Source organism: Acanthopagrus latus, chromosome 10, assembly GCF_904848185.1.
Source record: "Acanthopagrus latus isolate v.2019 chromosome 10, fAcaLat1.1, whole genome shotgun sequence".
Lineage (NCBI taxonomy): Eukaryota > Metazoa > Chordata > Actinopteri > Spariformes > Sparidae > Acanthopagrus > Acanthopagrus latus.
The window spans coordinates 9633462-9660950 of NC_051048.1; the positions used below are offsets into that span (position 1 = coordinate 9633462).

General features: G+C 41.6%; 1 protein-coding gene across 1 annotated transcript; it reads left to right on the plus strand.

Moving 5' to 3' along the window:
• Positions 1-5363: 5363 nt before the first annotated feature.
• Positions 5364-27171, plus strand: zgc:194930 (uncharacterized protein LOC557813 homolog). The gene is made up of 3 exons (XM_037113226.1): positions 5364-5661; positions 18643-18695; positions 25090-27171. The coding sequence occupies exons 2-3, from the start codon at positions 18664-18666 to the stop codon at positions 25856-25858; spliced, it is 801 nt and encodes a 266-aa protein (XP_036969121.1). The 5' UTR covers positions 5364-5661; positions 18643-18663; the 3' UTR covers positions 25859-27171.
• The last annotated feature ends 318 nt before the right edge of the window (positions 27172-27489 follow it).

Sequence of the window (27489 nt, forward strand, 5' to 3'; positions counted from 1 at the left end):
TCATCACATGTGGGGACATTATATAGACTTGCACACATTACCTGGAATCTAAATACTACTACTCTAACCCTAACATTAAGTATTTACTTGTGCTGTTCAGGATGTCGGTCCACAAAAAACTGTCGGACCCCACACTGCGAGTCCACTGTTTTGAGACCCCACAAATGTCGAAAAACAACAACACACAACAGAGCTGTAAAATGGTTTGAAAGGCCGGTAATTGCTCATCTGAGCTTGATGCCGAATGCCAGACAAGCGTGGTGAATATTTCTCCAACACTGCCTGACATTGTCATTATAATTACGCGATGCATATGCAGTGCACCTGTACTGCGCCCTGCGTCAAACACACACACACACACACACACACACACACACACACACACACACAAACTTACTAAGCAAACACATCCAGGATCAAGCTGTGATCAGCCAATAAAAGCTTGTTGCTTTGGGCTACCATTTTAATTTCCCAGTGGTGTCACTCTAAGCCAATCTTTGTGTGTGTGTGAGTGTGTGTGTGTGTGTGTGTGTGTGTGTGTGTGTGTGTGTGTGTGTGTGTGTGTGTGTGTCTCCTGTCTCCACGGCAACATCAGGTCCACAGCGGTGACGGGCTTGGCCACGCCTCTCATTGTAATGATGGTGAGCTCATGTCTGTTGGCTATTGGGGCTGCTTCTAGTCCTTATGACAACAAGGGCTTGACTATAGCTAGCACATTCCACCTGCAGCGCCACACAGGCATATAATTACACCGCTTGTTTGTTGAACAGGAGGTCTCCACAGGTCACACAGTGCGCTCCTGTGTGTGTGTGTCCTACAGTAGGTACAGTGTGACGTTGCCTCTTATTTATTCAGCCCCAAAATAGTCTCTCCATTGTCAGCGGAATCTGCTCCATAAGCCAGGGCCCTCCTTTTGTCATCCTTGTATTATTTCCAACTGTAACCTGTATTTTTCAGCAGTGGGGAAGTCTGTGACTCACCCTCACTGCTCCCCCTCCCCCCTTCCACTACGCTCCGACAGGCCAGATAAACCAGCCACGACTAAACGCTTTAACCTTACAGGCAGCTGAAATTTAAGTCGAAGCGCAGAACGCTGCTCGAAAAAAGGAAGAAAAAAAAATCCTCCAGTTGTTTGATTAGCTTATGTTTGACCAGCTAAAAGCCTTTCGCCAAATACGCCGGTGTTTGCGCAGGGTAATCGCACCAATTTTAGGCCGCTCAGGGACAAAGCGTACATTTCACAAAGTGCCATTCCTGGTCCGTGAGGTGAGTTATCACAAATCCACCGCTGGAACACAACAAGTGAAGATCACAGCGCACTTCATTCCCTTTTATCTCCCACCCTTTACCCACATTTTGCCTCAATGCTCGACCCCGGTTTGGAAAGATACTACCATCAATCCCTGACCTAATTCTTCTGAAGCATGCTGGGGGGAGAGACGCTGATATGCGAAGGGCTTCCTTCTTCCTGCCTGTTTGTTGCTCTATTTTGATTACAGGTAGGAAATGGGAGATGTTAGAAGAGCTGTGTGTGTGTGTGTGTGTGTGTGTGTGTGTGTGTGTGTGTGTGTGTGTGTGTGTGTGTGTGTGTGTGTGTGTGTGTGTGTGTGATAGGTTAAAGAGATTAGAGCGTCCACTCAGTGCTGCTGTGTTTGTTTTTTTATTGGGACGCAGAGGAGGAAATTTTGCAGGGTGAGGGGAACAGACAATGGCAGTTATAAGCTCCTGCACAAAATGCTTAATCCAATGTAGCCCATTATCCTTCACACACTCATGTTGGAGTTAACAATTAAAAACGAAGCAAACCCTGTGTGTCGGTAGATGCTTCTTTTTCTCTTTTCATTCGAGACAATGAGACCATTTTAAAAAAGGCCCGAGCAGTGACTCAGTACAAACCAAAGTCCATTTATTTTTCTGCCGTTTTGACGTGTCACTGCCGAAGCCAAACAGTGAGGGCATTCAACAGAGTTTCACAATGAATCGGTGCCATTTTTTATTGCAATGAAGAGTGTTAAAATTGTGACGGACGTTAAGACAACAAAGTGAACATTTCTCTGAAATATCTGAATAATATATCTTTACGTTTACCCAAAAAAAAAAAAAAAAAAAAAAAAAAAACCTGAAAGGACAAGGGTCACAGGTTGGGAAGATAAGAATGTAAGCACAAAAGGTTTAAAGAAAACTGGTCCCTTGGTATCTGAAAGGTTGGCGGTGGGAATAAAACACATAGGCCACCCACTGATACTATCAAAATGATAGACGAAACAAAAGCAACAGACCCAAAAAAGGTGAAGTCACTGAACAGGGTGGACAACAAAACGTATGGAACTGGCTAAAAGAAGGAAATCTCAAACACGCTAATCTCAGATTTTCACTCAAACGGAAAACACAGAGAGCCAACTGATGGTGTTGGCTCCCTGAAAACACACGACCAACTGAGCAGGGAAACTGAACCCCCTTATAGAGACTAACCAACTGACTGATTGCAGCCAGCTGAGGTACAACATCACAGGTGCACCCAATAGCTTCTGATCAGCTGTGACCCAGATCCTGAGAAATCCCTGTTCACATCAGGATCTTGGAGAATCTCTGATCTGTCCATTATGATATATATTTATTGTTTTGTTGGAAACTTTTTCTAGCACGTTATATTAGAAGTATATTCTTCACCTTGGAAACAGCATTTGAGAAAATAATCTAAGCACAAGTACCATTTGATAGCTTAAAATCTGTGTTAGCTCCAGAACAGCTAACAGAGATGAGAGCCCCACGGAAGCTATTCAGTTGCCTTAATTTTGGAAATACGTTTTCTTCACTTTCTTGCCAAGATTAAGATCAACACCACAACAACAACACACCACCCCTACAGTAGATGTGAAATTAGAGCCTGGAGATGGTTAGCTTAGGTTAGCATAAAAACGGGAGGCAGGGGGACTTAGCTAGCTTCTAGCTCTCACCTCTATAGCTCACTGACTTTTTTCCATTAAAAAAAAAAAAAAAAAGTGAACATAACAAATTGCGACTTTAGCAAATAGACTTTAAGCTAGCACTAATAAATCTTACTAATTTATCCATTCAAAAAAGCATGGCTAAAAAACAAGTTGTGGTGTTATGGTAAGATATGTGACTTTAGGGGTTGTTTCCATTCACCAGTCTGCTATTTCTTGGCTCTGGCCAACTAGCATGCTAGGTACTAGCCAATTTTTACACCTGTCTTTAGGTGAAAAAAATCGAATGAATTTTAAATCTAATTAGCATGTTATAAGCCCAGTAGTTCATTCACACAAAAATTGAAGAGTAAGTGCAGAAAGTTGCGGATTCCTGCCACTGTCTCCATGCTAAACTAACTGTCTCTTGGCTGATCTATTTGAGAGACAGATTTTTTTGAGAAAATTCAGTATCAATTTTAGCAAGTGAAGACAACTTTCTTTTAATATGGCCCTTCATTTTAACTTTTGGCAACTGTCTCCCCCGTGTCAGAAAAATGTAAAACAGCAGGAAGCAGCCGAGTGGAAACACATGGAAGGCATTTATGCGGCACCACTGACCGTGTCTTTGAAAATGTCTAGAAGGGCTCTATTTTGCATCTGACGTGTCACATTGTTGTCATGTTTTGTGTCTTTGCCCGAATGTTAGCCGCCATCCTGTCAATCGCAGCCAGAGCAGAAAAACATCTCCATTGATATTCTGACTATTTCCTCTTCCATGGGCCTGAAAAAGCTTGTAAACTCACATACAAAAGAGTTTATTCCTAATAACGAGGTGAAGCAATACACCTAAACAATTACATATTACAAATAATTATTCATCAAGGTCAGGAAGACTAAGTTCTCATTGATTCATTTACACCAGCATTCATATTAGCGTTTGGAACACCTTCATGAGGCAGCACCAGATATGTATCAAAAGCATGATATGATTTTTGATGCCTCCAAGGATAGACTTGGTTGGATGCATCTGTAAACATTCAAACTGGTTTTATCAGTTGTATGTTATCCTCAGGGCAGTAATTTGTCTTATTCTCCGCAGTGCCAGTTAGGTGGGATAAAGCGTCTTGCCTCAAGCTCTCGAACTAACCTACCAACTAATCATACCTTCTATCTTTTTTTTTCAGTGCAAATGTTGGATCAGACGCTCACCACGAAAACTTATTGCGTCAATTCATTATTTTGTTTGTTTTTCATTGCTTTTCTGGGCCGCAGCCAGGATTTTTTTGTTGGGCGGGTAGAGAGTGTTAAGGGGGCGATTCCACTCTAATCGCATCCAAGTCATATGATCAACCCCGGTAACTGTGAGGAGGCAGGTCAGGTTAAGCCATGTAAAGCTGGAGACAGGTTGCCAGGGCAAGACAGGAAGTTAGGAAGTTATTAAACCCTCAGATGGTTTTGATGGTGTACTGTATTATTAGTTTGATATATTATATGGGTAGTTCCAAAGCTATTCTGTTCTTGATTTCTGCAAATGAAGCCATCCCTCCTCTGAGGTTATAGCTGTTTGATTCAATAGTATAGAGAAACATGAATGCAATACATTAACAAAAGTCAGAAAAAGTCACTGTAATTTTTTGTGTTAAAATATGTGTAATCCCAGTAATTATCCTAAACTCAGGTTTACTCATATCATTTAAAATGTTATCCTTTTCATTTCTTAATTTCTGAATCTTGTTTGCTTTAATTATTACCATCATTATGGTCGTTGTTGCCCATATGAATCCATTAAGATTCATGTCTGTTTCAAAAGTTGTGTGAATTCTGTTCTTCAAAGACAAATGTAAAGGTTCAGTTGAAGGTGCTCTATGGAGTAGGATGTGGAATGTAGAAATTTGAATCGAAGGAGAAAGAAGATGCTCGACCGTTTGTCTACACCTGAACAAACTTAACAAACTCACTTCTTCTTCATGATCGAATTAACAAACTGACTTCAAAGGACAGCACAATTTCAAACTGTTCCTTTTTCGTTTTTTTGTTTGGCCGACCCTGCCACCTTTTTAGCACCAGACAGAGTTCTGAGGACCTTATTTTCCTCTGAGAACAGCTTGTTTATTCAGTTATTGAAAAGATAAATACTTCTTGTATTACTGTCTCCATAATATTGTAAATTTAAAAATTCTGATTTAGATTTATCGTCTCAAGATCTAAACCCCTTTAAGTTTACATCCTAATAAACTCCATAAATGCCTATATGCATATTCATGTTATTTTATTTGTTCTGTTTTGCTTTAGCATGTTTGTTACTGTCACTTTATGATAACTACTAAATTCAGTAAATGATGATTTATTTGTTTACAAAAATGAAGGCGGTTAAGTTTTATTTTGAAAGGGGTGACAGGAAACAGTCGTGAACACGCCGCGCGTCTTGAATGTGGTCCATTAGTCTCCCAGACTAACTACCCATCAGCAGACCGCTGTTCAAATAGTAGACATGGGACTGTGGAGTCACCGAGGGGGGGGAAACTCTTCTCAGCGATTCACCACAACAACTCAGACCAAAGGAAGTCAAAACCACCTGAAGATGCTGAATGGACCCGCTACTTTTTCACCTTCATTCCTCATTTCTGCTCAGTAGAGGACCGGAAGTGGACCAACTTAAATGACATCTGAAGTTAGCCGTGCTTTTTTTGATACCTAGGGCAAAGTGCCACACCTTCGCTCAGCGCAACAGGTAGGTCGAAACTACATTTCTGTCTCCCTGATAGTCGCTCACATGAAAAGTGCCGTTCTGAATTCACCTGAAAGTGCTTTCAAAAGTGTTGCTGACGCGTTATTTCAGCTTTTGCTAACGCAGCCTCGACGGTAATTCACAACAGGTGAACCGTTGTGTTATAACGTGAAACATATGGCGACAGCCGGCGTCGAAAACAAAGCAAAAATAACTTAATGACAGTAGAAAAAAAATAAGCTAGTTATAGGAATAATGTAGGTAATGTAATGTAATTATATATTTATATTTATTAAGTATTGTAAGACCGTTGTAAGCTAATTGTAGTGCAGCCTGTTAGGCGCATTGTATGCTGACAATAGAAATGTGTGTACACCTGTTACACATAAAGGCACAGGGTTAGTTTATTAAAGGGGCACTATGTCGTTTTGGAGAGGAAATTCAAACTCAGAATTTAATATCTACAATATTAATATCAGAAATTTGTATTTTAACCGTTATAGACTACAGCTAAAATAAGTTCCCCACAACAGTAAACACTGTTTTGAAGCTAGAAAAGTGGCAGGGTCCGGCTCCTAAAAAAAAGGTACAAGTATGTAATTGCGTCATCCTTTAATTTCACTTTGTTTACTCAATTTATTCAGTCATGAAAATGAAGAGTTTGCTTATTTTTGTTAGTTTAGATAGGAAATATCAGTCAATGAAGATTGTTTCCTTCTGATTATAATTTCCTCCCCAAAACTACATAGTGCACCTTTAACACATGAGATTAATAGGTATGTGTGTAAATAAATATAACGGTAGTTGAGCAAAAAAATGTATCTGGAAGCTTTTAATTAATGTATTGATTTATTTGTTTTATACTTAATATACATTGTATTTTCCATCATACAGGTCTGAATGTTACTGTCTTACAAATGGTGAAATTTAAAGTAATGAGTCACTGCTACAAGCCTGTGTGTAATCTATAATGTATACATTTTAATGAGTGAATTTCATAATTGAGTATTTATATGGCTGCACCGTGCCCATATTTCGATGCCGCAATTTTGCTATTATTTTGATGAACTGCGCAGCTGTCACTTATTTAGAATCAAAAACTCAAACCTAAACGATGAGCTAATTCATTTTTTGTCGGTGATGTGTCAGAAAATTGTAAAAAATAAATAAATAAATGCTTTTCATAACCGAAATCATAGCCGAAATGTTGTCTGGCTAACACACTCAAGTAACTCAAACAATATTCAATGTACGGTAAGTACATTAGCGTGTAAAAAGCCATCAACAGAGTCAGACATGTTTGCGTAAAAAGTGTCTCAGACTATTAAACGAATCACCAGAATAGTTCCCAACATGTTTCTGTTGATCTGCATGTGGTTACTTTAGGACTTTACATTAAGTAATGGGTTAGGTATAGTGGTAATGTACTCAGAGTCTCTTAGGGTTAGAAAATTTCCATTCCACCCTGATCACACTGCACATGAGCAGGTGAAGTTAATTAGTGAATGGAGGGCTGTTATTGGGGACATTTGTTCTTTGCTGGAGGTGGAGTAGAGTGAAGTGGTGGACATGGAGGAGGAGGAGTGGTCTTGAATCAGTTAACCTGAACTCATGTACACGGCCTTGGGCTTTGTTTGCACATCCGACACGTAGTCTCGCTGAACCCTGGGTCGCTTGCAACCTTCATGTCTGAAAACCTGTCATGTCTGTCGTTTATCTAACACAGCGCTCTCAAACGCGACGTTAATATACGTGTAGGAGCAGCTTTATTATATCGAGGTGTCTCTTAAAAGACTATGATGGTTTTTCTGACCTGTTCCCCCCACCCCACCCCATTGGGGCGGGCAAGATTTACAACGTCATGCTAGTTGATTTACACTGGATGTTGTGTTGTCTGAACACCACATTTCCTTTTTACCTTTAGTGGCAGACTCCACCCATGTGGCAGTTTATTAAACAAAACGAGCCATTAAAAGTGTATGCAAATAATATTTGCCCAAGGTCTAGTCTGCTTTGCACCAGCAGGGCTGCCACTGCTGAATGACTCGACCCTGGAACAGGATGTAAACACGAGGACGGAGCTCGGAGCTGTTGTTGGCATTGTGGTCTGGAAGATAGATTGTACAGTTCATTTGTTCTAAAGTGAACAATGTGGTGTCATCTGACAGTAGGGAAACCATAACACAATTAAAAAGCACATCATTTTAACTGACAAATATTATTTTAACTTGAGTATTGTGTAGTTTTTGTACTATCTGTCTCTAAAAGTTAAACAGACATAATCATTATAGACGCTGGAACCAGCAGATGCTCAACAGTTCACCATAAATAAATAGAACGATCGATTGATTATCAAAGTAGTTAGCCATTGATTTTCTTTTAATCAACTACTTGCTAAATCAATTGATTTGCAATTATAAATATCAAACCTGGATACAATATGGAAAGAGATTATCCTTAAAAGCAAAAAGGAAACAGATTCTTGTGCACACAATGGTGGATTCAATGTTAAAGACCATCCTGGTTTCTTTGCTTTGTATTTACCACTGCATCCCTGGCTCTACATCATTTAAAAGTGCACTCCTCGCAGCGCTCCTCGTAGGCTTGTTTACCTGCTGAAGTATAATTCAGAGCTCCTGGGTTCAGGAGGATCCACAGGAGGAAAAACAGCAGCAGGTCTGTTTTTGCGGTTTGCGAGTGTGAGGAGAGCAGCGCTATTGATAAGTGTGGGCTGCTGGGTAATAGAGAGGAGACAGGACTTGTTTTTATCAGACAGCTGCCCAAGGCCATCAGAGGAGGCTGTTTGGACACACATCATGTTATTACACAGAAACAGACATGAATACACACACACACACACTCAGGTCCCATCACTGACCTCACACATTTTACATCAGGTTGAATACATTATAAAGAAAACAGCAGTTGATAATAAAAATAATGTAAAAATATAATGACTGACTTAATATAAATCAACCAGGCTCAGCTTGTCAAGCAAGTCAAAAGTTGTAGAGTCTTATTTTGACTAGATTCTTCTGTTTAATAGCAGACATTCAACAGTATTTTAGAGCTCTCTGCTCTGTAATTGAAGAGAAAAAGTCAAACAATAACGTCACCGAGATGAAAAGCTCTGGCTCCTTTATGGGAAGTGTTATCAGGTGCGGAAGGTTATCTCATCTACTGTACATGCGGGGTTATTAAAAGCAGTGGGTGAGACAGCGTCATCTTTCTCTTTCTTTAAAATCTTCTATTGACATTTCAGCTGGATTTTAAAAGCCTCAGAGCCGATAAGCTAAATTGACGACCTTATCAAAAGCTGCAGTTCTCTTTCAGCGGCGGGTCACACAGACGGCCGCTGATGACTGCACGGAAACACAGTCTTGAGGGTAGAAGTTCATTCTCAACCATGGGGGACACACATTCGCTGTACCACAAGCTATTCCCGGAGCTTTCAGCCGTTTCCCCTTGGTGTTAATGAGACACAGTCGAAAGCTGCAGGGATTGCAAAGTAAGGCAAGGCCACAACGCTGTATTTGCATAGCACCTTTCATACACAGAGGCAGTGTTTTACATAAGAACAGCGTTCAGAGACACCAGGGCGAAAAAAATCGATTAAAATAGAACAAGATTAAAATGAATAGAAATGCGGTGACACTGCACTTACAGATAAAATGCCTCAAATTCAATAAAGGAAATTAAAGTGCAGGAGAGAAATTAATAATAAATCTTGTTGATGGAAGCAGAAACGATGTATGAGCCACTCTGGAAGGTCATTTCATACTGATTGTTATCAATACAGATGCCACAATCAGGCCTTTCAGGGCTGCTATTACTCACTGGTTTAATGTCATTAGAGGCTCATCACTGATTGGTTCCTCCTCTGAAACATCATCACCATTTGACATATTCTTTTTCAAAATATGTCATAGAGGCTGCAGGTTATGGTTATGTTTTCACTGTTTGTTGATATTTAGTTAGTTATTCATTTGGTCAACAAAACGTTGTTACCTCCATTTTGGTAGTGCTATAGGCCACCACACCTCACGTCTGATTTCAGAGTGCTTTGACAGACAAGGAAATAGCAGGAAACAATATCAGAATAAACACTAAACAGTCAAGCCAAACAGAAAAAAGCCCAGACTAAGGAAAACTGTCAATAGAAATAAATACAAATAAAAGGAATAAAAGCCATTTGCTGAATGCAAGCCAACGTGCAAGTCACAACAAAGTTTCTTACAGCGTCAACATACAAAACTATGATTCATGACACATCCAAAAACATGGAGCATGTGTTGGGGAGGCAACTAACAATCTTTTTTATCTTTTGACTATACATAAGTTATTCAGTTTGCATTTGATTAAAAATAAAAACAGATAAAAGCATCTTATTTGAGAAGCTGGAAACAAACACTGTGTATTCTGAATTTCCAAATCCAAATTCTGTACGCTTTTTTTGTAAACAGTTTACTATTATTTAATGTGATCGACTCAAACCTAGCTCACGCATGAAGATGTTGTTTGTCAAAAGGTTGGCATATATATAAAAAAACAAGTGCTGTGTGCAGGCAGAGGATAGGGAATTAGAGTTTATTGAATTTATTGGGTTCGCAACAAAGTAACGCATTTTTTAAACCATTATGGACAGAAAACCTCAGTCAAACGTGTCCCCATGTTTCCCTTTTAGCATACCAGACATTGCAGCGATGGAAATTCCCACCATGTTCCTGTCTACGCCGTCTCTGCAGCACGCGATTTGAAAGTTCAAATTTCAAGACAGTGTGTGTGACGGATCACACTGTAGATGACCAGAGATATAAAGAGACACTAAACAAAAACAACAGAGAGCCAGATGGATGTCAGACCAGTTAGCCCACTTTTCCTTTACCATGCCCCTCCCCTTTAACCCACATGAACATGATCTGCCTACACACACACACACAAGGAACACCAAAAACACACAATGCGTCAGGAAATGAATTATGACTTATAATGCAACACGCGGCTTACATAAGCCGACCTTTTCACGGATCTATCAGGTGACCGAGCCGTGTTGCAACAGCCAGGTCTTGTCTGTGAGAGACTCGGCTCCTTTGTTGAAAAGTTCAGTAGAGACCCTCCAGAGAAATATTCATATCTACACCTCAGGCTCCCAGAATGCGCTTTCAATTACTGTCAGAAGATAAGAGAAAAGGGATTTTTGTGATCTATTAGCAAGCCTCTAACGTCATTCAAGCTCTCTGTTTTTGTCTCTAAACCTCGTCTACCTGTATTTAGTTTTATAGCGTTGGTATGCACAGTGTTTAGACCAGCAACTCAAACCCACAGTCATACAGACATGGTCGTGGGTGGATTTCAGTTGTCCAAGGTTACAACAAAAACTGCTGGTATCAGATATGTGACACTGAGGGAAGACTATCTCGAGGAGGTGACATTGTGTTTTTTTGTGTGTGTTTTGAGGTGATGTGAGAGGCCTGAGATCCAATCACAGGTACCTTCTCAGTTTAAAACACCTAATTGAAGGTGCCCCTGCTGAGTTTTTGTGTAAACAGACAAAAGTTATGTGTAAATTCAGTGTTTCCCACCACAACACGTTTATTAGCTCACAGTCTTCTACTTTGCTGTATTCGTTGCATCACAGCTGTGATTCTTGTCAAGTTACTGCCACCTGTGGATAGGTAGAAGAGTGAGTTTTAACAAATTCTGCTAAGTTCTTGCCATCGGGCAGCTCTCTTGGCAACATCCCCAGGCTAACAAGAACAAGGCCCCTATTTAAAGGACTGGGGGGAGTGCCAGAACATCACTTGCAAACAAACACAAAAACTGCATGTAAAGAATCACCAGTCAACTCTGATATTTCAAAAACTACATGAGCAAAAGCTCTGTGTTATAAGAGTGAGGTGATAGCATAAACCATCATCCACCGTAAAAACATTAGCATCCAATAACCTCCAATTGCTGGAGGGAAGATTTGGATCTCAATTGAATATTTGGATTTATTTTATTTATAACTTGAGTTCTTCAAACTGTAAACCTTATTAAGATAAGTTAAGAGATTTGAATGGACTCACATTAATTCAAAGGCTATAAACGCTCATGTATTAGCTTATCAACTCAGTAGTTAAGGCTAAGCCCAGATTCCTTAGTTTAATCTCCTCATTTTAAAAGAGTAGGAGTCACTTTTTCAGTCGTTGTACACACAGTTGCTCCTGTTTTCAAACAAGTCTCCCAACAGGTAAAATCAATTCGGCCTGCACCCCTTCCCGAGGAAGAATTATTTCAAGCCTTATCTTTCCGGATGAAGTTTTTCCACCTGCAGCAATCTTTCAGAAATAGCTCTGACTGCCACCTTCACGGGTATCCCCTGGATTTCAATCCAGTCCACATTTAGGGGACACTCCACAGCAATCTCACTTTTATTGAACCTGTTTCTCCAAGATGAAATGTTTCAATTTCCTCTGAGGAAAACTCAGAAAGTGAAAAAATGGGAGCAGGGCCAAGCTGCCAGCGCTGAAATATCTCTCCCCTTCAGTAATCGTCCTACGATCTTCCCTATCATAAAAAACAGGGGCAATATATAATATATTGAACGGCGGAGGGAGCAGATAAAGCGTTGTTATTGCCAGCCAACAATGGCCAATATCTGAATGAATGATAGTCATTTGATGCACAGATTGAATCCGTGATCTCATTATGACTTTGGAAAGTCTCCAGGGGAACAACATGATTGGTCAGTTGGATGTTCTGATGTGAATCTGAGTCAGCGGCTGTGTGTTACTGTAAAAAACGGCAGGAGGCTGAGAGAAATTCCTCATTACTGACAGGATTTCTCATCAGTCATCTGATATGATTTAACTACTCTCAGGTACATTCTGCCTTCCTTAACCTTTGTAGGTCAGAGTCAGACATTAGACTTTGAAGGTGTGCAATTGGTTGGTTTGTCTAAAATTGTCAGAAGATTACCTCAAATGTCTTGAAGAAGCTGGAATCAAAGACTTTTTTAAAAAAAAAAAAATGTTTTTGTCTTTAAATTGCTCAGACCAGTTCATTATCAAAATAGTTGTCGAATAATTTTTAGCTTTCCACTAACTGATTAATCGTTGCAGCAAGTTGTAATGTAGCTCAAAGTGACAGTTCGACTACTTTTCATACATCAAAAAAATGAGCTCCTATACATGTTTGTGTTATTAATGCATTTAAGATGTTACTAGAGTCAACGCACTGATGTATTAGCAGCACTTAGAGTATCATAAGTAAAAGCACTCATTGAGATGAATGAATTAGCATTTTGAGGTTGTCACTGATTGAGATGAAGCTGATTTAACAACTTCATACACCACTTGGTATGAAAAAAAGATTCCCCTGTACCACCTCCTTAATTGTAATGATTTGGTAAAACACTGAATGTGTTCAGATGACGACTGCTGTTCGAACAAAAGCAAGCAATTTGAAGACGTCATTTCGGGAAGCAGGAAGTTGTTTTGAGTGTTTTCCTCGATTTTATAACATGTTGCGGACTAAACAATAACTAGTGGAAACGGTTTCATACAGCTGGTTTGAGTCTGGAAGATGCAGGCACAGGCTGGGTACAGATGACAGTTTTAGGGCCTTGCAGATTAATCTTGAAACACATACTGTGATGGGAATTCATTGGGTGTTCACTGCTCCTGCATACAGTTTCCTGGTTTTTCCACTTCTCTCAGTTTATCTACTATTTACCCTGCAAACAGAGCAAGGCAAAGATGACAGCTGCAAATAGACTCACTGGAGCCAGAGCGTGCCTTGTTAGTCATGTTTGTCGTTTTCTTTAAGCAGAGTTCTTGGGAGTTGTCTTTGGCTTTAGTTATCAGTAAAGTGACGTAGCTAGTTACTCATGGGCCCTCATTGCTTGGAGGAGAGTTGTTAGCTGCTCGGGCTAAGGTGGCACTGCGTCACCCATCCCCTGCGGGACGAGTTCCTCCGACTGTGAGCCGTTTCTGCTGACCAGAAGCGAAAAAGGCTGCTTGAGGCAGGTAACACTACAATCACGTTGTCAGTCAACGCAGAGACAGTTTTTGCCTTGCAAATGTGCAACCCAACTCCATGCCAATGCAAACCAGCTTTTTCCGACGCAGTCAGCCAACCATTAGTCGTCTCGTCAGATTCTGTGTCCTCACTAGTTGTTTGAAGTCAGCTTACACACACACACACACACACACACACACACACACACACACACACACACACACACACACACCCCAGAATGCATATGTAACAATAAATTACACATTCCTAGTGGCAAGAAAATCTTGGACTTGTATGATTTTGAACATTTAAATTAACCCAATTCACATTTCACACCAGATACTGATCCGAAACTTGGATTTGTGTGTTATAGAAAGCTTTAAAATGCTGTTTGAGTATGTAGGTGTTGTCTGTTATGATGAAACTCAGTATAACAGCAGCCAAGAGTCAAGCAAACATGCAGCTTGCAGTGAGCAAAAAGCTACCTGAACCTTTGAACTTTCAAGTAAATGAAACTTGTGTAATGTAATGAGTCGATTCACATCACATCACATTTATATTACATAAAAAGGAGAATGTTGTACATAGAGTTTTCTGTTCTTCCCATCGCTGCCACAGATTCACCGCCTCATTGCCATGTCCAGTTTTTCTGAACACAATCAGCCTTGAGCTTTTCCAAAGCTTACGCAGTCCCCATGATTTGACACATGAGAGGGCAAGTCATGAGGTTGACTTCAGGGGTAAATATTCTTGAAAAACTCATGTCTTACCTCTTTATCTTTGACTCGATTTATGCTCTAGTAATTTCTTTGCCATGTTATCAGCCATACTGAGAACTGGAAAACAATGATTACATAAAACAAATGATCTTACAAAACTGCAAAATAAAGCAGAAATGCAACAGAAAATGCAGAAATAAAAAGGTTTGTGGAAATAAATAGGTGGAGAAAACACAGGGGAAGCATATCTAAAGAAATTCAAATGTAAATAAAACTAAATTAATAAATAAGACAGAAAAGTGAGTGGTGGAAGTAAATTCATGTTTAATTAATAAACAGTCAGTTAATATTTATCTGTGGATTCTTAACTGCGAGTGTCTCCTTTTACATTGCACATCATGATTTGCTAAATTATTGACATTAACAGCTTTAAGTATTAAGGCGATTGCATATTTATAGGAAACCTGGAAAATGTAATTTAATTTTGTGGATTAAATAATAACTCAGTATTGAAAATCTAATTAAATCTGTTCAAACTGAAATGTGTCTTATGCAGTCTAACTTTATCATAATTGGTAATTATCGAGAAATATGTGGAGCGAGTGCTGAATTATTCCCCGTCACAACACTTGCTAATCCATGTTCTGTCACAGTGCTTTTATCTGTAGTGAAAACATGGTGCCAGGAAGGAACCAAAGCTATTTAGACTCATTATTAATTCATAACAATTCAGAAAACCTTCATGTCAAAGGGGTTTTGGACGTTTTATTTAAATAAATCTGCAGTGGTATTTGGGGGCTCTGAGCTTCAAGATGCTCCCTAAACGAATCCGAGCAGTCTGCAGGACTCTGAGGCCAAGCGCATTAAAACACCCCCCCAAGGGTGTAGAGAGCAGAAAGCAGCAGAGCCATATCGCCAAGATATGAAATATACATAATGCAAAAGACAAGAAGTGCCACAAGCACACAACCAGTAAACAAGAGGAGAGAGGAGAGAGGAGAGGAAGAAATCAGCTTGAACGTTTGAGACTTGGAGCTTGTCAGATGACTATTGACCTGCTTGAAAGTGACTAGTAATTGTAAAAAGTCGGCTGATAACGTTCAGGGACTAATGCAACGCTCCATTAACGCGATGGTTCCCGATGCCCCGCTGGGAAATTACCTCCTCACTTGCTCCCCTCCTGGAAGATAAGGGACACTTTAGCCGGGTTGGTGCCTGCCAGTGCAACAGGGTGTAAAACAAGAGTCCTCAATTTCAAGCCCATCGAACCGCTGGGCCTCTCCGTTCACTCTGGATTGCACTTGCCGTGGTACACCCTCTCGCCGGTTTCACAAGTGGGCTGTGAATGTGTTGGAGGGTCCCAGTGAAATGCGGATAAACGTTTGGTGGCGATTGTTGCAGCCGGACTGCGGTCAAGTCCACCTCAACCACAAGAGATCGTCTCTGTGAAGGAGAAACAAGAGACCAGAGGGAACTCAAATACAAGAGGATTGTACTCCAGCCAACTTTGTCTGCATCCTCAGTGACTACGCCCACCTCTGGACTCTGTTTATGGGCAATAATGAGGCGCCTTGGGATAGCTAAGTCATGCTTTGGTGCTTTTGCACAAATAGTACAGTCTCTCATATTAAAAAAATGTGACCTGGTAGTGGTGGTCCTGGAGCTCATTATATTATATAACCCAGCATGGCTTCTTTTGTTTGCCTCAGTTTGCTTTTCAATGCTAATGTGAAGAGTTCTGTACATCAAGTGTATTTGTTGTTCCCTCGTGCATTTTTTTTGTCAGTCTCTCACGCAGAGCCCACCTGGAGCTGTTAGCTCGTTCCCTCCAGGACAAATATGTATGAAGTCTCACAGCGTAACTGACGCCTGTTATGTCATAGTCACCAGGCCTGACTGCGTTTTTTTTTTTTTTTTTTTTTAAAGGTGAAGGACTAATCGATACAAACTGGTGAAGACAACTGATGAGTACAGGAGTTATGGCTTAACGTTTTTTGGCCAAATATGTGTGTCTGTGTTGAAAAGACCAAAATCAACAATGAAATAATCTGAATTATTGTCACGTGTTACCAAAGTCTGATATGCTTATCTTATTGAGCCTGAGCCATTGTTGTCCAAAATGATTAATAACACATCAGTGAGTCACACTGTTGCACAGGGTGACGTGCTTTTTTAGATGAAGTGAGCAAAGCTCAGTGCAAAATCTTTAAACTCGAACAATGCAGACAGTTCAGCAAGTGGCGGAATCAGATATGGAGACCTCCATCCATCATCAGAGCAGTTGGCCCCATTTAGATTTTTATCTTTTCACCGTTAAAGAAAAAGGTATTTCCTCCCCAAGAGCAGTTATACTGCAAAACCTTTGGTTCTGTATGGTCATCACTGATGTCATAGCAGTTTTTATAGCACCTTACACATATACTGTCAGGTAAAGTGTCATCACGATACGATATTATATTGATTCTTTCGAGAATAGCACAATGTTTGCTGATATCACAAAGTCTGCCGTGACACCATTTCGATTTGTTCTGTTCAGATATGAGACGAAATCATCTGCCCATTTTACACGGTCTCTGAGTTTGGCCATATAAGAGAACTATAACCACACATAAATAATTCTGAATAACTGTAACCAGCTAAATGCAGTACAGTTTAAACTGAACTCACAAACACATATAAAACATTGCCTAACAACTAGATCAGTAAAAAGTATCAAAATCAGCTCAATACTAACTGTCGAGGAGACAGAACACTTGTTTTCCTGCTAGTCACCATTATTAGCTTTAGCCTATGGCATTTTACATTGCATAAATTAGCCTAGAGGCTAGCGGACATTTCCTTTACACATTAACAAATAACATGTTTTCTTTAAACTATTTCTTCCTCACAGCAGGTTTATGTCACCGCACCCGCTGACAGAACTGCATGGTTGAATTTCAAAATTTTGCCCACCCATCGTCGTTGAAACAGATCAGCTGATGCCGCCACAGCGAGAGCAACAAGTTAGCTATTTCTTCTTCTATATAGTTAGTCTATTTCTTCAATGCTTGACAACATCTGCTGGTCGCCGTTTTGGAAGGACACAGAAAAGTGGACATAGTTCTATTATTTGTCATAAAAACTTTGGAGAAATAAAACAACAAGCACTCGTGATGTTATTGTTTTAACACCACACAAAAACCCTGCTGCTGTTGACAGTGCTAACTTGAGCAATGTGTATTAGTCCACGGCAGAAAATGGTCCCCAACGAAAACACCTTTTACTTCCGTTCGACCAATGTTTGGTAAAAACTGCAGTGACCAGCTGCATGACGTAATTGCGTAGCTTTTTGTTAACAGTGAAACTTTACATGTGTGACTCCTTTATAAAGATTTACACCCTGAAAAGGATTTTCATGGCATTTGTCGACAATGAGGAAAAAAAAAAGAAATAACACCAGAGTTTGAAAGCGATCTAGTTGTTTCTCGTTTGAATGAGTTGAAGCCGCGCTTGCAGTGTATTGTCCTTGCCGAGCTCTGTTAAAAGATTCAGCTGAAGGCAAAGGAAGAGCCCACAGGGTCAGAGAGTTAAGGTTAAGAATAGAAACTGTTTTGTCTCGTAGTCCACAAAGAGATACTGTGTCCTCTACCTTTGTCGCTCCCTATTTCTCCTTCGCTCGCAGACAAACCCCATTCAAGACTCAGTGATTAATTATTTACCCGGGCAATGAAATGCCAAAGCCTGGAGAAACACACCACCAGGAGAGAAAAGGTCACTCCCATCCTGCACATAGGTACACACTCGACGAGACACACTCACGCACGCGCACACACAAACACACACACACACACATACACAACAATGATGGATGGCAATAACTTCTTTATCGGTGCTTGAGGCAGACAGAGTTTTCATCCTCGTGTCCAAACGGCGTCGAGACCAAGGGCAAAGCAAAAACTTGACTGATGAGGCGAAATCTTCGAGAAAGCCCTCATTTAAAAACCGCTCACATGTCAGAGGTGGTGAACTGACCGATCAATAGCAGTCCGAGACTCTGTCAAAGAGTGTGTGTTTGTGTGCGTCATAGCGCAGACGAGTGTCTGTCTGTGGAGCTACAGTAACTGTAACCTTTCCTTGATGATCGGGGAAAATGTCACTCAAAAAGCGAGACGCGCGCGTTTTCCCGAAGACGTTTTGCCGCGTTCGATTTTTGTCTGTGCTGTTAAGTCGAAAAGGGTGTTTGTGTGATTAAAGTTTAATTGCTTTTCTTAATGTCCCTCCGCAGCTCCACGACACAGCGGGCCAAATGGGGTGCCAATGCTGCAGGATGATAAAAAGGTGAGAGTCATTATCCCGCCTTGTTTTGCTGTTGTGACACTCTCCCATCCTACAAGATCATTAGAGTGAGGACGCAATCGAACAGTCGGCTGTTGGCAGTGATTTAAAGGGTTCATTTTATGGCTCAAAGTTTTAGCGTCAGAGGTTGTTTTTTTTTTGGGGGGGGGGGTGTCACTCCAAATTAATGCGGAAGCGAGTGAAACTGAAAATACTTAAAAACACATCCTAAAAAAATTTAAACAAGAAACATCCCTTTCCAGAAACACTGCCTCAGTCACTCACCAGATGATCCACAGACATTACTGCCGACAGTTTTTATTGATTTCTTTCTGTTGAAGAAACAGCAAGTCAGTTTTGCAATTGTTGTGTCTTACTGATATACCTAAAATCACAAATGCATTAGCTTTAAATTAAACAACACAAAATTGTGTAAGAGCAATTAACTAGGAAGTGGCTGAAGGCTAACGTTAGCTGTTCGGTTATCAAATATGTATATAGATTCGATAGATGTAGATTCCGCACATTCATTGGACGACATTTGAGCCTAACATCCTGAGTGTGATGTCAAAGGAAAAATGGCCGACGTGAGGATATAGTCTATTAGGCGCATCGCTGCAAATAACTGAGCCGATTACTCACATTTCTGAAATCATGTCGACCTCCTCAGTATCAGCCTCTCATTGTAGATTTCCTTATCTGCAGGTCCGCAGCACCAATTCAAATGTCTCCTCGCCAACTTAATGATTTCTTGTCTCGTTTCATACAGATAGTGAGAGGTCCATTATAATACGTCTGCACACTCAGCCTCACGTGGGCACTCTGTACAAACTGTGAGTCAATATGCCAATAGCCATCACCCCTGGTTACTGTATTTCCTTGCAGGGCTGTCTATTCATTAAAAAAAACCTACAAGGCATCGTTGTCAGGGCCTCGACATCGCCGTGCTGCTGGAGGTGAACGAGGAGACAGAACCGGGCCGGGAAACGAGATTTTGATTGCAGATTAATGAAAGGGCACGCTGTGATTCGCATACCAGAGTCGTAATCCGCCACTCCACACCCCCCCACCCCCACCCCTTTCCCATGTCAAAGACACATGTGAATGCTTGTGACACACACACATACCTCCCTAATTGTCTGGAGTGTCACATTTCTGGGCTTAGCGGCGTGGGGTTTGGCAGGGGGTGTGTGTAGGTTACTGGGTCAGCAGTATGGTCTCAGTATCAGTTGTATCTCACACAACATCCCAGGCTTTTGTCTTTTTAAAATATAGCTTGGTTTGTGTTTATTGATGAGAATTAAATTGAATTACCACCTTATACCAATAACACAGCTGCCTCACTGTTTCGTACCATGCAAACACAATAGTGTCGTATTTTACACGCACATCCAAAATATTTTACGAAGATGAAACATGACTATAAAAGATACAGTAACTCTATGTTTGCATTGAAAGTGACACAAACCTAAATTCAGCAATTCAGTTAACGAGGTAACGTACTGTATATCAGGCTGCGTGCACAAACGCAGTGTTTTTACTTGTTATCTTACTTATCAACATGGACTCTGGGATCAAAAGTTTGTTTTCGATGCGCTCCAAACCTTTCTCCCTATTTATCTTATTTATCCATTTTGAAGCATTTTGTGAGCTGCGAGTGTCAGAAAAAGGCATCTGTACTGAAATTATAGTGAGTTTTTCACTTTCAGACTCTGTGACACATTGCCTCTTTGCCTTTACGGTCAGCGCTGTGTGTTGCCTTGGCAACAGTTTGACATGATGGGATAGAAATGCATGCACTAAAAAAAAAAAAAAAAAAACCCATATTCATGCTCAGAAGAACACAACTACTTTGACTTTGACTGAGACTTGGGTATGTTGAAGTGGGAGGTTGTATTTGTTAATCATAATGTAAACCGTAATATTAGTTATATTATCTATAGCTATTAAAATAGCTCCAATAACTGTCTTTTCAGAATAGGTCAAATCCTTCAGTGAGACTTTAGGGTTCAGTATGCTGCAAATGAGCTACTTAAAAGAATGAGATGTGATGAATCAACTCCTTGCTGGATACACGTCATGTTTCTGATTCTGTAATCGATCAAAATGAGCTTTTTATTGCTTCACCTTGTTGAATACCTGTAGGGTGGTATTTTTATTGAACTCTTGAATCTTTATTTTTGATAGTTAATGTTATTTGAAATTGACTAAATTAACCTGCCAAAAAGAAAACAACCCACCAGAATAGAAGTCCAGTTGTTGTGAAATAGCTTTAAAGAAGGATTTTAAAATATGTAAATGACAGGTGTGAAGGCATAAGACCAATCATCTGTTGGTCTGGATTTGGAAAATAGTGAGAATCTATCGTTGTCGCAAAAGTTGGGGGTCGACTCTGCGTCTTTGGGTCTTCACAGGGACTGAACTGAGCATTTAAACCAAAGTAGGTTCTAAAACATTTGTATACTTATGCTAAATGGGAATTGTAAATGCATTGGTTATAAAAGTTACTTTACACTGTTTTCCTTTGTACTCCATAGTGGACGTTTCAAATTGACTTCAACCTAAAGCTCAGGATGGTCATCACTGATGATGATTGTGAGGGTGGCATCAATCCCAGAGGCACCCTCGCTCCCTGCGTTGTACTTCCAACCAATATAATCAGCTAAAAAAAAAAAAACTGTGAAGCGCAAGAAGTGCGTCTGTAGGAATCTTCTCCTATAACTACATCAGTACTTGCCTTATTCTGATGGAGTAAACAACATCATGTGGTGCTCCCTCACAGTTAAAACGTAAGTAAATAAAGATGTAGAGACTCCTTCACATAAACAAACCCCAGAGCAGGAAGGGAATCCCGACAGAGGGGGAAAGCAGAAACTCCCCAGAATCAGCTGCACCTACTTGTATGCAAAGTCGCTCCTTTGGTATTAAAATCCGAGCTCGACACAGAGGAGCTGCTGCTCCCCCCCCCCACCCATCAGCTGATTTATTTGATTAAACTCCTTGCCCTTTTACATAGACATTAAATTGTTCCTTTTCTCTCCAGCGGACCCAGACATTTTGTCGGCTTCTTGCAGCAAGAATAACAAAAATAGAAAATCACGGCAACAAGTTTCTTAGAAAATAGCTTGGAGATTGAAAGGGCAGTTTCATTCTCTCACACAGCTCTTGTCCACTTTTATGAATCTTCTGTATTTTTTTTTTTTTTTTCCTAAAAACACCTCGTGTGTCTGGCTTCCGTGAAAGCGAGCCTCAAATTTCACCTTGGCAGCCGGGACACAGCGGTGGCGAGAGAAATGGAAAACATCCATTTTCTCAGCTTTCCACTGTGAAGGGAGATGGAGGGGAGGATGCAGGGTGAGAGAGAGAGAAAGAGAGAGAGAGAGGGAGAGGTGCTCGAGTCAGAGAGGGCAGCATGTGGGACTATACATGTGTAGGAGGTGGATGGTTTTGTTTGTCCGCTGCCTGCCCGTGACGGGAGCGAGGAAAGAGTTGTTTTTTTGAATTAATCAGTTCATATGAAGGCATTCGATTCTCAGGTACTTGTTAAGTATGTGACTAGAAACAGCATGAAGCAACGTCAAAGAGGGGGATAAGATAAAAGAAAAAAAAAACACCGCAAGCACAGAAAACAAGAGAGAGGAGGAGAACTTGAGGAGGAGGCGGGAGCGAGACGATGGATGGAAAGCGCTCGAGGGAAGGTGCTCAAATCAAGGAGAAGTCAAGTGCAAAGGGATAGCAGATTAGCAAGCTGCGACTACATTACAGTGACGCAGGAAGGGAGAGACGAGGAGGAGGTGTGTGTGGAGAGGTGCGAGGTGGAGGGGTTACGAGGCTCGCGGGGTGGAGGAGAAAACAAATGAAAGTCAGAAGAGATGAAAACGCGAGGCTCTCGCGGCAGGCGGTGTCTGACAGCCCGTTACGCCCTCCACAAAATAGAGTCGCCCCCCCCCCACCCGGCCCGCCACCTGTGGAGGTGTATGAGAGTGTGATCATGAGAGAAAATCCTCCAAAAATGGGGCATCGGGCAGTCATTACAGCACCACAAGGATGCAGAGCTTACTGTAAATGAGCATTAATTAGTCTGAGACCTTTATTGACCTCTTCCATCCTTCAAGGAAACCGCTACAACGCCGACGGACACGGCAGTCTGTAATTTAGCCAGCGCGAGACGAAGGCAGGGGGTTCAATAGAAACATCTATTGAAGGAGTGAACGAGAAACACATCGCCTCAATGCCAAATAATTCCAGAGTTCCGCTTTATCTGATTGAGAATTACTATGCCGGTCGCAGGTGAAAGTGCCCCCCCCCCTTTTTGTATTCATCGTTTGTCACTCATCCTAATGAGCCGAACTGTGTGGCATAACCATGCCTCATTATTTTCCAGTTTTTCTTAAACGGAATGAAAAACAAAAACATGAATACATTTGTGTTTATTATCATTCATCATCATTTTTTTTGTTTGTTTGTTTCTCACTTAGAGGACTCTGGCACATAATTAGCTGCCCCTTTGTTTGTCCCCTTCACTTCCTGTTATCATTTGCATTTTTGTGAATTGAAGTCAGACTTTTTTCCTGGTGAAAAGTGCCTTCTAAAAGCAGGTAACAGCACATTTATGGGTGACAATCTCTGTGAGAATCTGTTAAGTGTTATAGTTTTTTAGCTTTTTAGCCCAAAATGTATAAAATCTATACTAATAGCCTCAAGGGAATAACTGGTATCATTTGCTTCCTTTCCCTCCCAGACTTAACTGTTATAGCACTCACGTATCTGGGCGTTGCGTCTGAAAACAGGCGTCATTATGGATGCCATCAGACCTCTTGAAAGACTCCACCTCTGATTGGCTCACATTTATCATTTTGTGGTTCTGATACTCTGGTAGCTTAGCTGCCATTTCCAAGTGATTTTTTAAGGTGTTAATGGATGACGTCCGCGTTTCTATTGGCCAGTCGAGTGAGTTTGCAAAACGACCAGCTAGCTGCGACGCTAATACAGCAGGCCGCAGTTCCCCCAGTTAAACACACCGATCCCTTTGGCTGTCGCAACTACTATGTTTCTGGACTAGTTGGGCAGAGCAGATGAAGCAGATGTCCGCAGGGCTTTTCACGTCCCACTGACACTCCAGCTGCAAAAATGGGGCTCTGGAGGACGAGTAACCCCAAGAGGAGCAGCAGCAAACTGGGACGGAGGCCAAAGGGGTTGTTGTGTTTACAGGGGAAACTACCGCTCATAATCACAAAAAAAAACAGACGTCCAGAAAATCCAAAGCAACCAATCATGTCATAATTACCAACTAATCAAAGGTGGATTATGGCGATTTGCAGAAAAGGCAGTGGGATCCATGATAACCATACTTTTAGCATTAGGCTAAAAAAGCTAGCAGAGAGTGGCCTCCTTTCAAAACAGATGATTTTCTAAAATGTGCATCTGTGCTTTCTTTCTGGGAGTTAGCAAGATCAGAGGATTGATACTGCTTTTATTTTTGTGAGTTAGCCAGGGAGCTAGAGCCATGTCTTAAAAGAAATTGTTATCTGCTGATATTAATATTAAATATTGATGTCAGGATCTGCCTCAGTCGCGCTATTATCCCTTTACATCATTGAGAAAAAAACAGTCCGAGGCTACAGAGAATTTCATTTCGGCAGCAAGAGTCCCATCTCAAAGCAAATAATGCAGATAATACACCATTCATTTGTTGTTTTTTTCCATGTTAATATTGCAGTTTTAAGGTCAGGCATAGCACATCTGTGTTCATGTGCTTTGTGCATCAGCGTCTGTTTCATCCTCTTCATTTCATGTCTTTTTCACTGCGGTTGCCTCTGCTCTGTGAACGTCAGCAACACAAACAGAAACACCACATGAATTCGGTATTTCGCTATTTGAACCAGAACGGAGGAGAGAAGAGCGCAGGCCTGCGTACACCTCCTCGTTGTGTTTGCTTTTTCTTCCAACTGTCTGCACAGTATATATCTGACATTCACGTGAGCAGCGCAGACGTTACCACAGCCAGATGCAATAGATGCATCGCTTGTAAACATCAAGCGCATGTCTTAGACGTAATCGTGGCATTTTAGAAAGGTGAAATTTGACAACGCACAATGAAGTATCCTCGTTGCAGTCAGTTTACAGGATGCGGAGATGTTTTCATCGATTGTCACCGGAACCTCCGACTCCTGGAGCCCAGTGAGGAGGACAGAAATAGTTCTGTGTGTCTGTTGCAACACGGATCCAAGAAACCGAAATAGTGACGTCAAGAGCCTGACTCCGGCTTCCAGCAATGAATCGACACATTTTCAAATCTAAAAACTATTCTTCTTATTTGGAATTCAGACAGTTTATCACCTAATGATTTTTAATTTAACCCTCCAAGTAACTCCCTGTCCGTCTGTCTCTCTCACAGCTACATCTACGACCCCTCCGTGGCGGTGGATGTGAGGAAGACGGACTCCGCGAGCGGCTCGCTCTACCAGCCCCGCACCCCCTCCGGCGGGGCCCCCGGCAGCCACAACAAGCAGAAGCAGGGCTTCCACAACCTGGGCTACAGCAAGTCCAACGACAGCACGCTGAAACTGGAGGCGGACAACAACCACGTCAACCACAGGCTGCACACCGCACCCTCCGCCAAGGAGCTGCACAGGCAGGGGTCGGCGCCGCCTGCAGAGGTGTACATCATCCAGCCAGAAGCTCTGGGGCCGAGGTGGACGGCGCAGGAGAGGCAGCCGAGCCAGGTGCCCGTCTACCCCAACATACGGGAGTATGAGAACCAGACGAGGTACGACGAGCGGGATCACCGCGCAACAAGGAACGGGTGGGACGGCTCCATCACCGTGTGTGAGATTGGCGCGGAGAGCCTGTCCGCAGACGACACAGACGAGGGCGTGGGAGGCACGCCGGAGTACCCGTGCGACACGGGGGACGAGGGCAGCGTCCTGTCCGTGGACATCCACACCAGCACCACCAGCCTGTCCTCGGCCGACACCAGGGACGAGCTCAGACTGCCAAAGACTCCGGACGTTTCCACGGGCGAGAGCGGGATCCTGGTGATGAAGAGCGAGGACGAGGAGGAGGCGAGGGTGGGCGAGGAGGAGGTGCAGAGCGTTACAGACTCGATGGTGGCAGAGGCTCTCGCCGCGTTGGAGGCCGCCACCGCCGGGGAGGACTGCGAGTGACGGACGTGAACGCGATTCAGCGGGGCGTTCAAAACCACCATGAAACTTTGGTTTCTGAAGAACTCCTCGTATTTTTTAAATCAAACGAATGAAGGAAAACTCTGTTTACAAAATGGTACAGATTTATTTTTGAACTCAAAAGCCTTGGATATTTTTTTATTTTGGTCACTGACAGAACACAGCGACTGCCTTGTGAAGGAGGCGGCTTTTCCAGCGCTGCAAGGTTTTTGCGTGAAGCCACAAATTAAGAGACACGTGTGGCCTGAACAGTCGCCTGCAGCCATCTTTGAATCTAGTGTATTTAAACACTCCTCAGTCCTAAAAAGTCTTCATGCACTCACCACTGCTTTGCCATGTTCATACTGCCCTTGTACAGATATTGTAAACAGCTTTTAAATCGCATTTTTGCCTCATTTTAGAGCATCGCTATGCTAAACGCTAGCACAGAGTGGATTATTTCCTTGCCATAGCTCGCTGTTTCTTCAGGAATCTCAGCCTCGTTCACTGAGGAGGCAAAAGAGGAAAGGTCAAAGCATGTTTTTATACGCTACCCTTTATACATTTCTGTCACCTCGTGTTATTTATGATACCTTCACTTGCATCTTTTTGGATTTATTGTGAGAGGCACTGGACGTTGCTAAACAGACAAAGAAGCTCTCCTCATGTGTAGCTCATTGTCTTGTCACTGATTTCATCAGAATTCAATTATCTACTCGGAAATTTAGAAAAATTAGTTTACACGCTGTCACTGTCGTTTAAATGCACAGCTTCACTGTGAGACCGTTTGTCATGCAGTGACGTATCAGAAGATCTATGCACATGTGAAAACTTAGCCAGGTCACCAAAGGATTAAATAGAAAAATAGCCACCTGTACATTTTTTTGAATTCATCGTAGTTTCTGCAGTTTTTTTTTTTTTTTCAACCTTAACTGAAGGTTGAGCCAAGGTCATATATCATTGATGAGTAAACCACTAAGGGGCCATCAATACACCCTTCTGTCTCTGTTTTTTTCTATTTTATAGGTCAGGCTTCGTGTTTCTAGTTCGGCCTGTGACATTAGTTCAGTCCACAGCTTGCTCATGTGCCTAATAAAGAACTAATTGAGGCTAGACTGTGCAGAGGAAATCACAGATACGGCTTTTTGAAGTGTGTTAAATGTTAAGTGAGCTGTTTCGCTAAATGAAGTTCTGCATTTGTTTCACTGCGACTCGCCTTTTCACTCATTGTTTGCCTGCCAAATCATTTCTACTTATTATATTTGTATTATAAAATAAAGAAAAAGTACTTAAATAAATGTGCTCACAAAATGTGAGATGTGTGTACTTCTTCTTCTTTAAAAGAAAGATTTAGACACATCTTTAAGAAATAATCAGTGTGATATGACCACTTAACCGCAGCTTTCGACGCTTACAGAACTCCTCCCCCTCGTGAAGATCACAGCTAGTGACTTTATGGAGTGGAGACAACTAAATCTGTTAGTATTCCTTGGCCAGTTTGGCCAAGTGTCCATCAGTAACAAGAGATTCCTGTAGATTTTCTCTCAACTGAAAAAAAAAAGAAATGAATCTCCCCTTTCGTATGCAAACTTGTTATCTCCCTTGTCTTAAAGCTAAATATTCACACTTAAAAA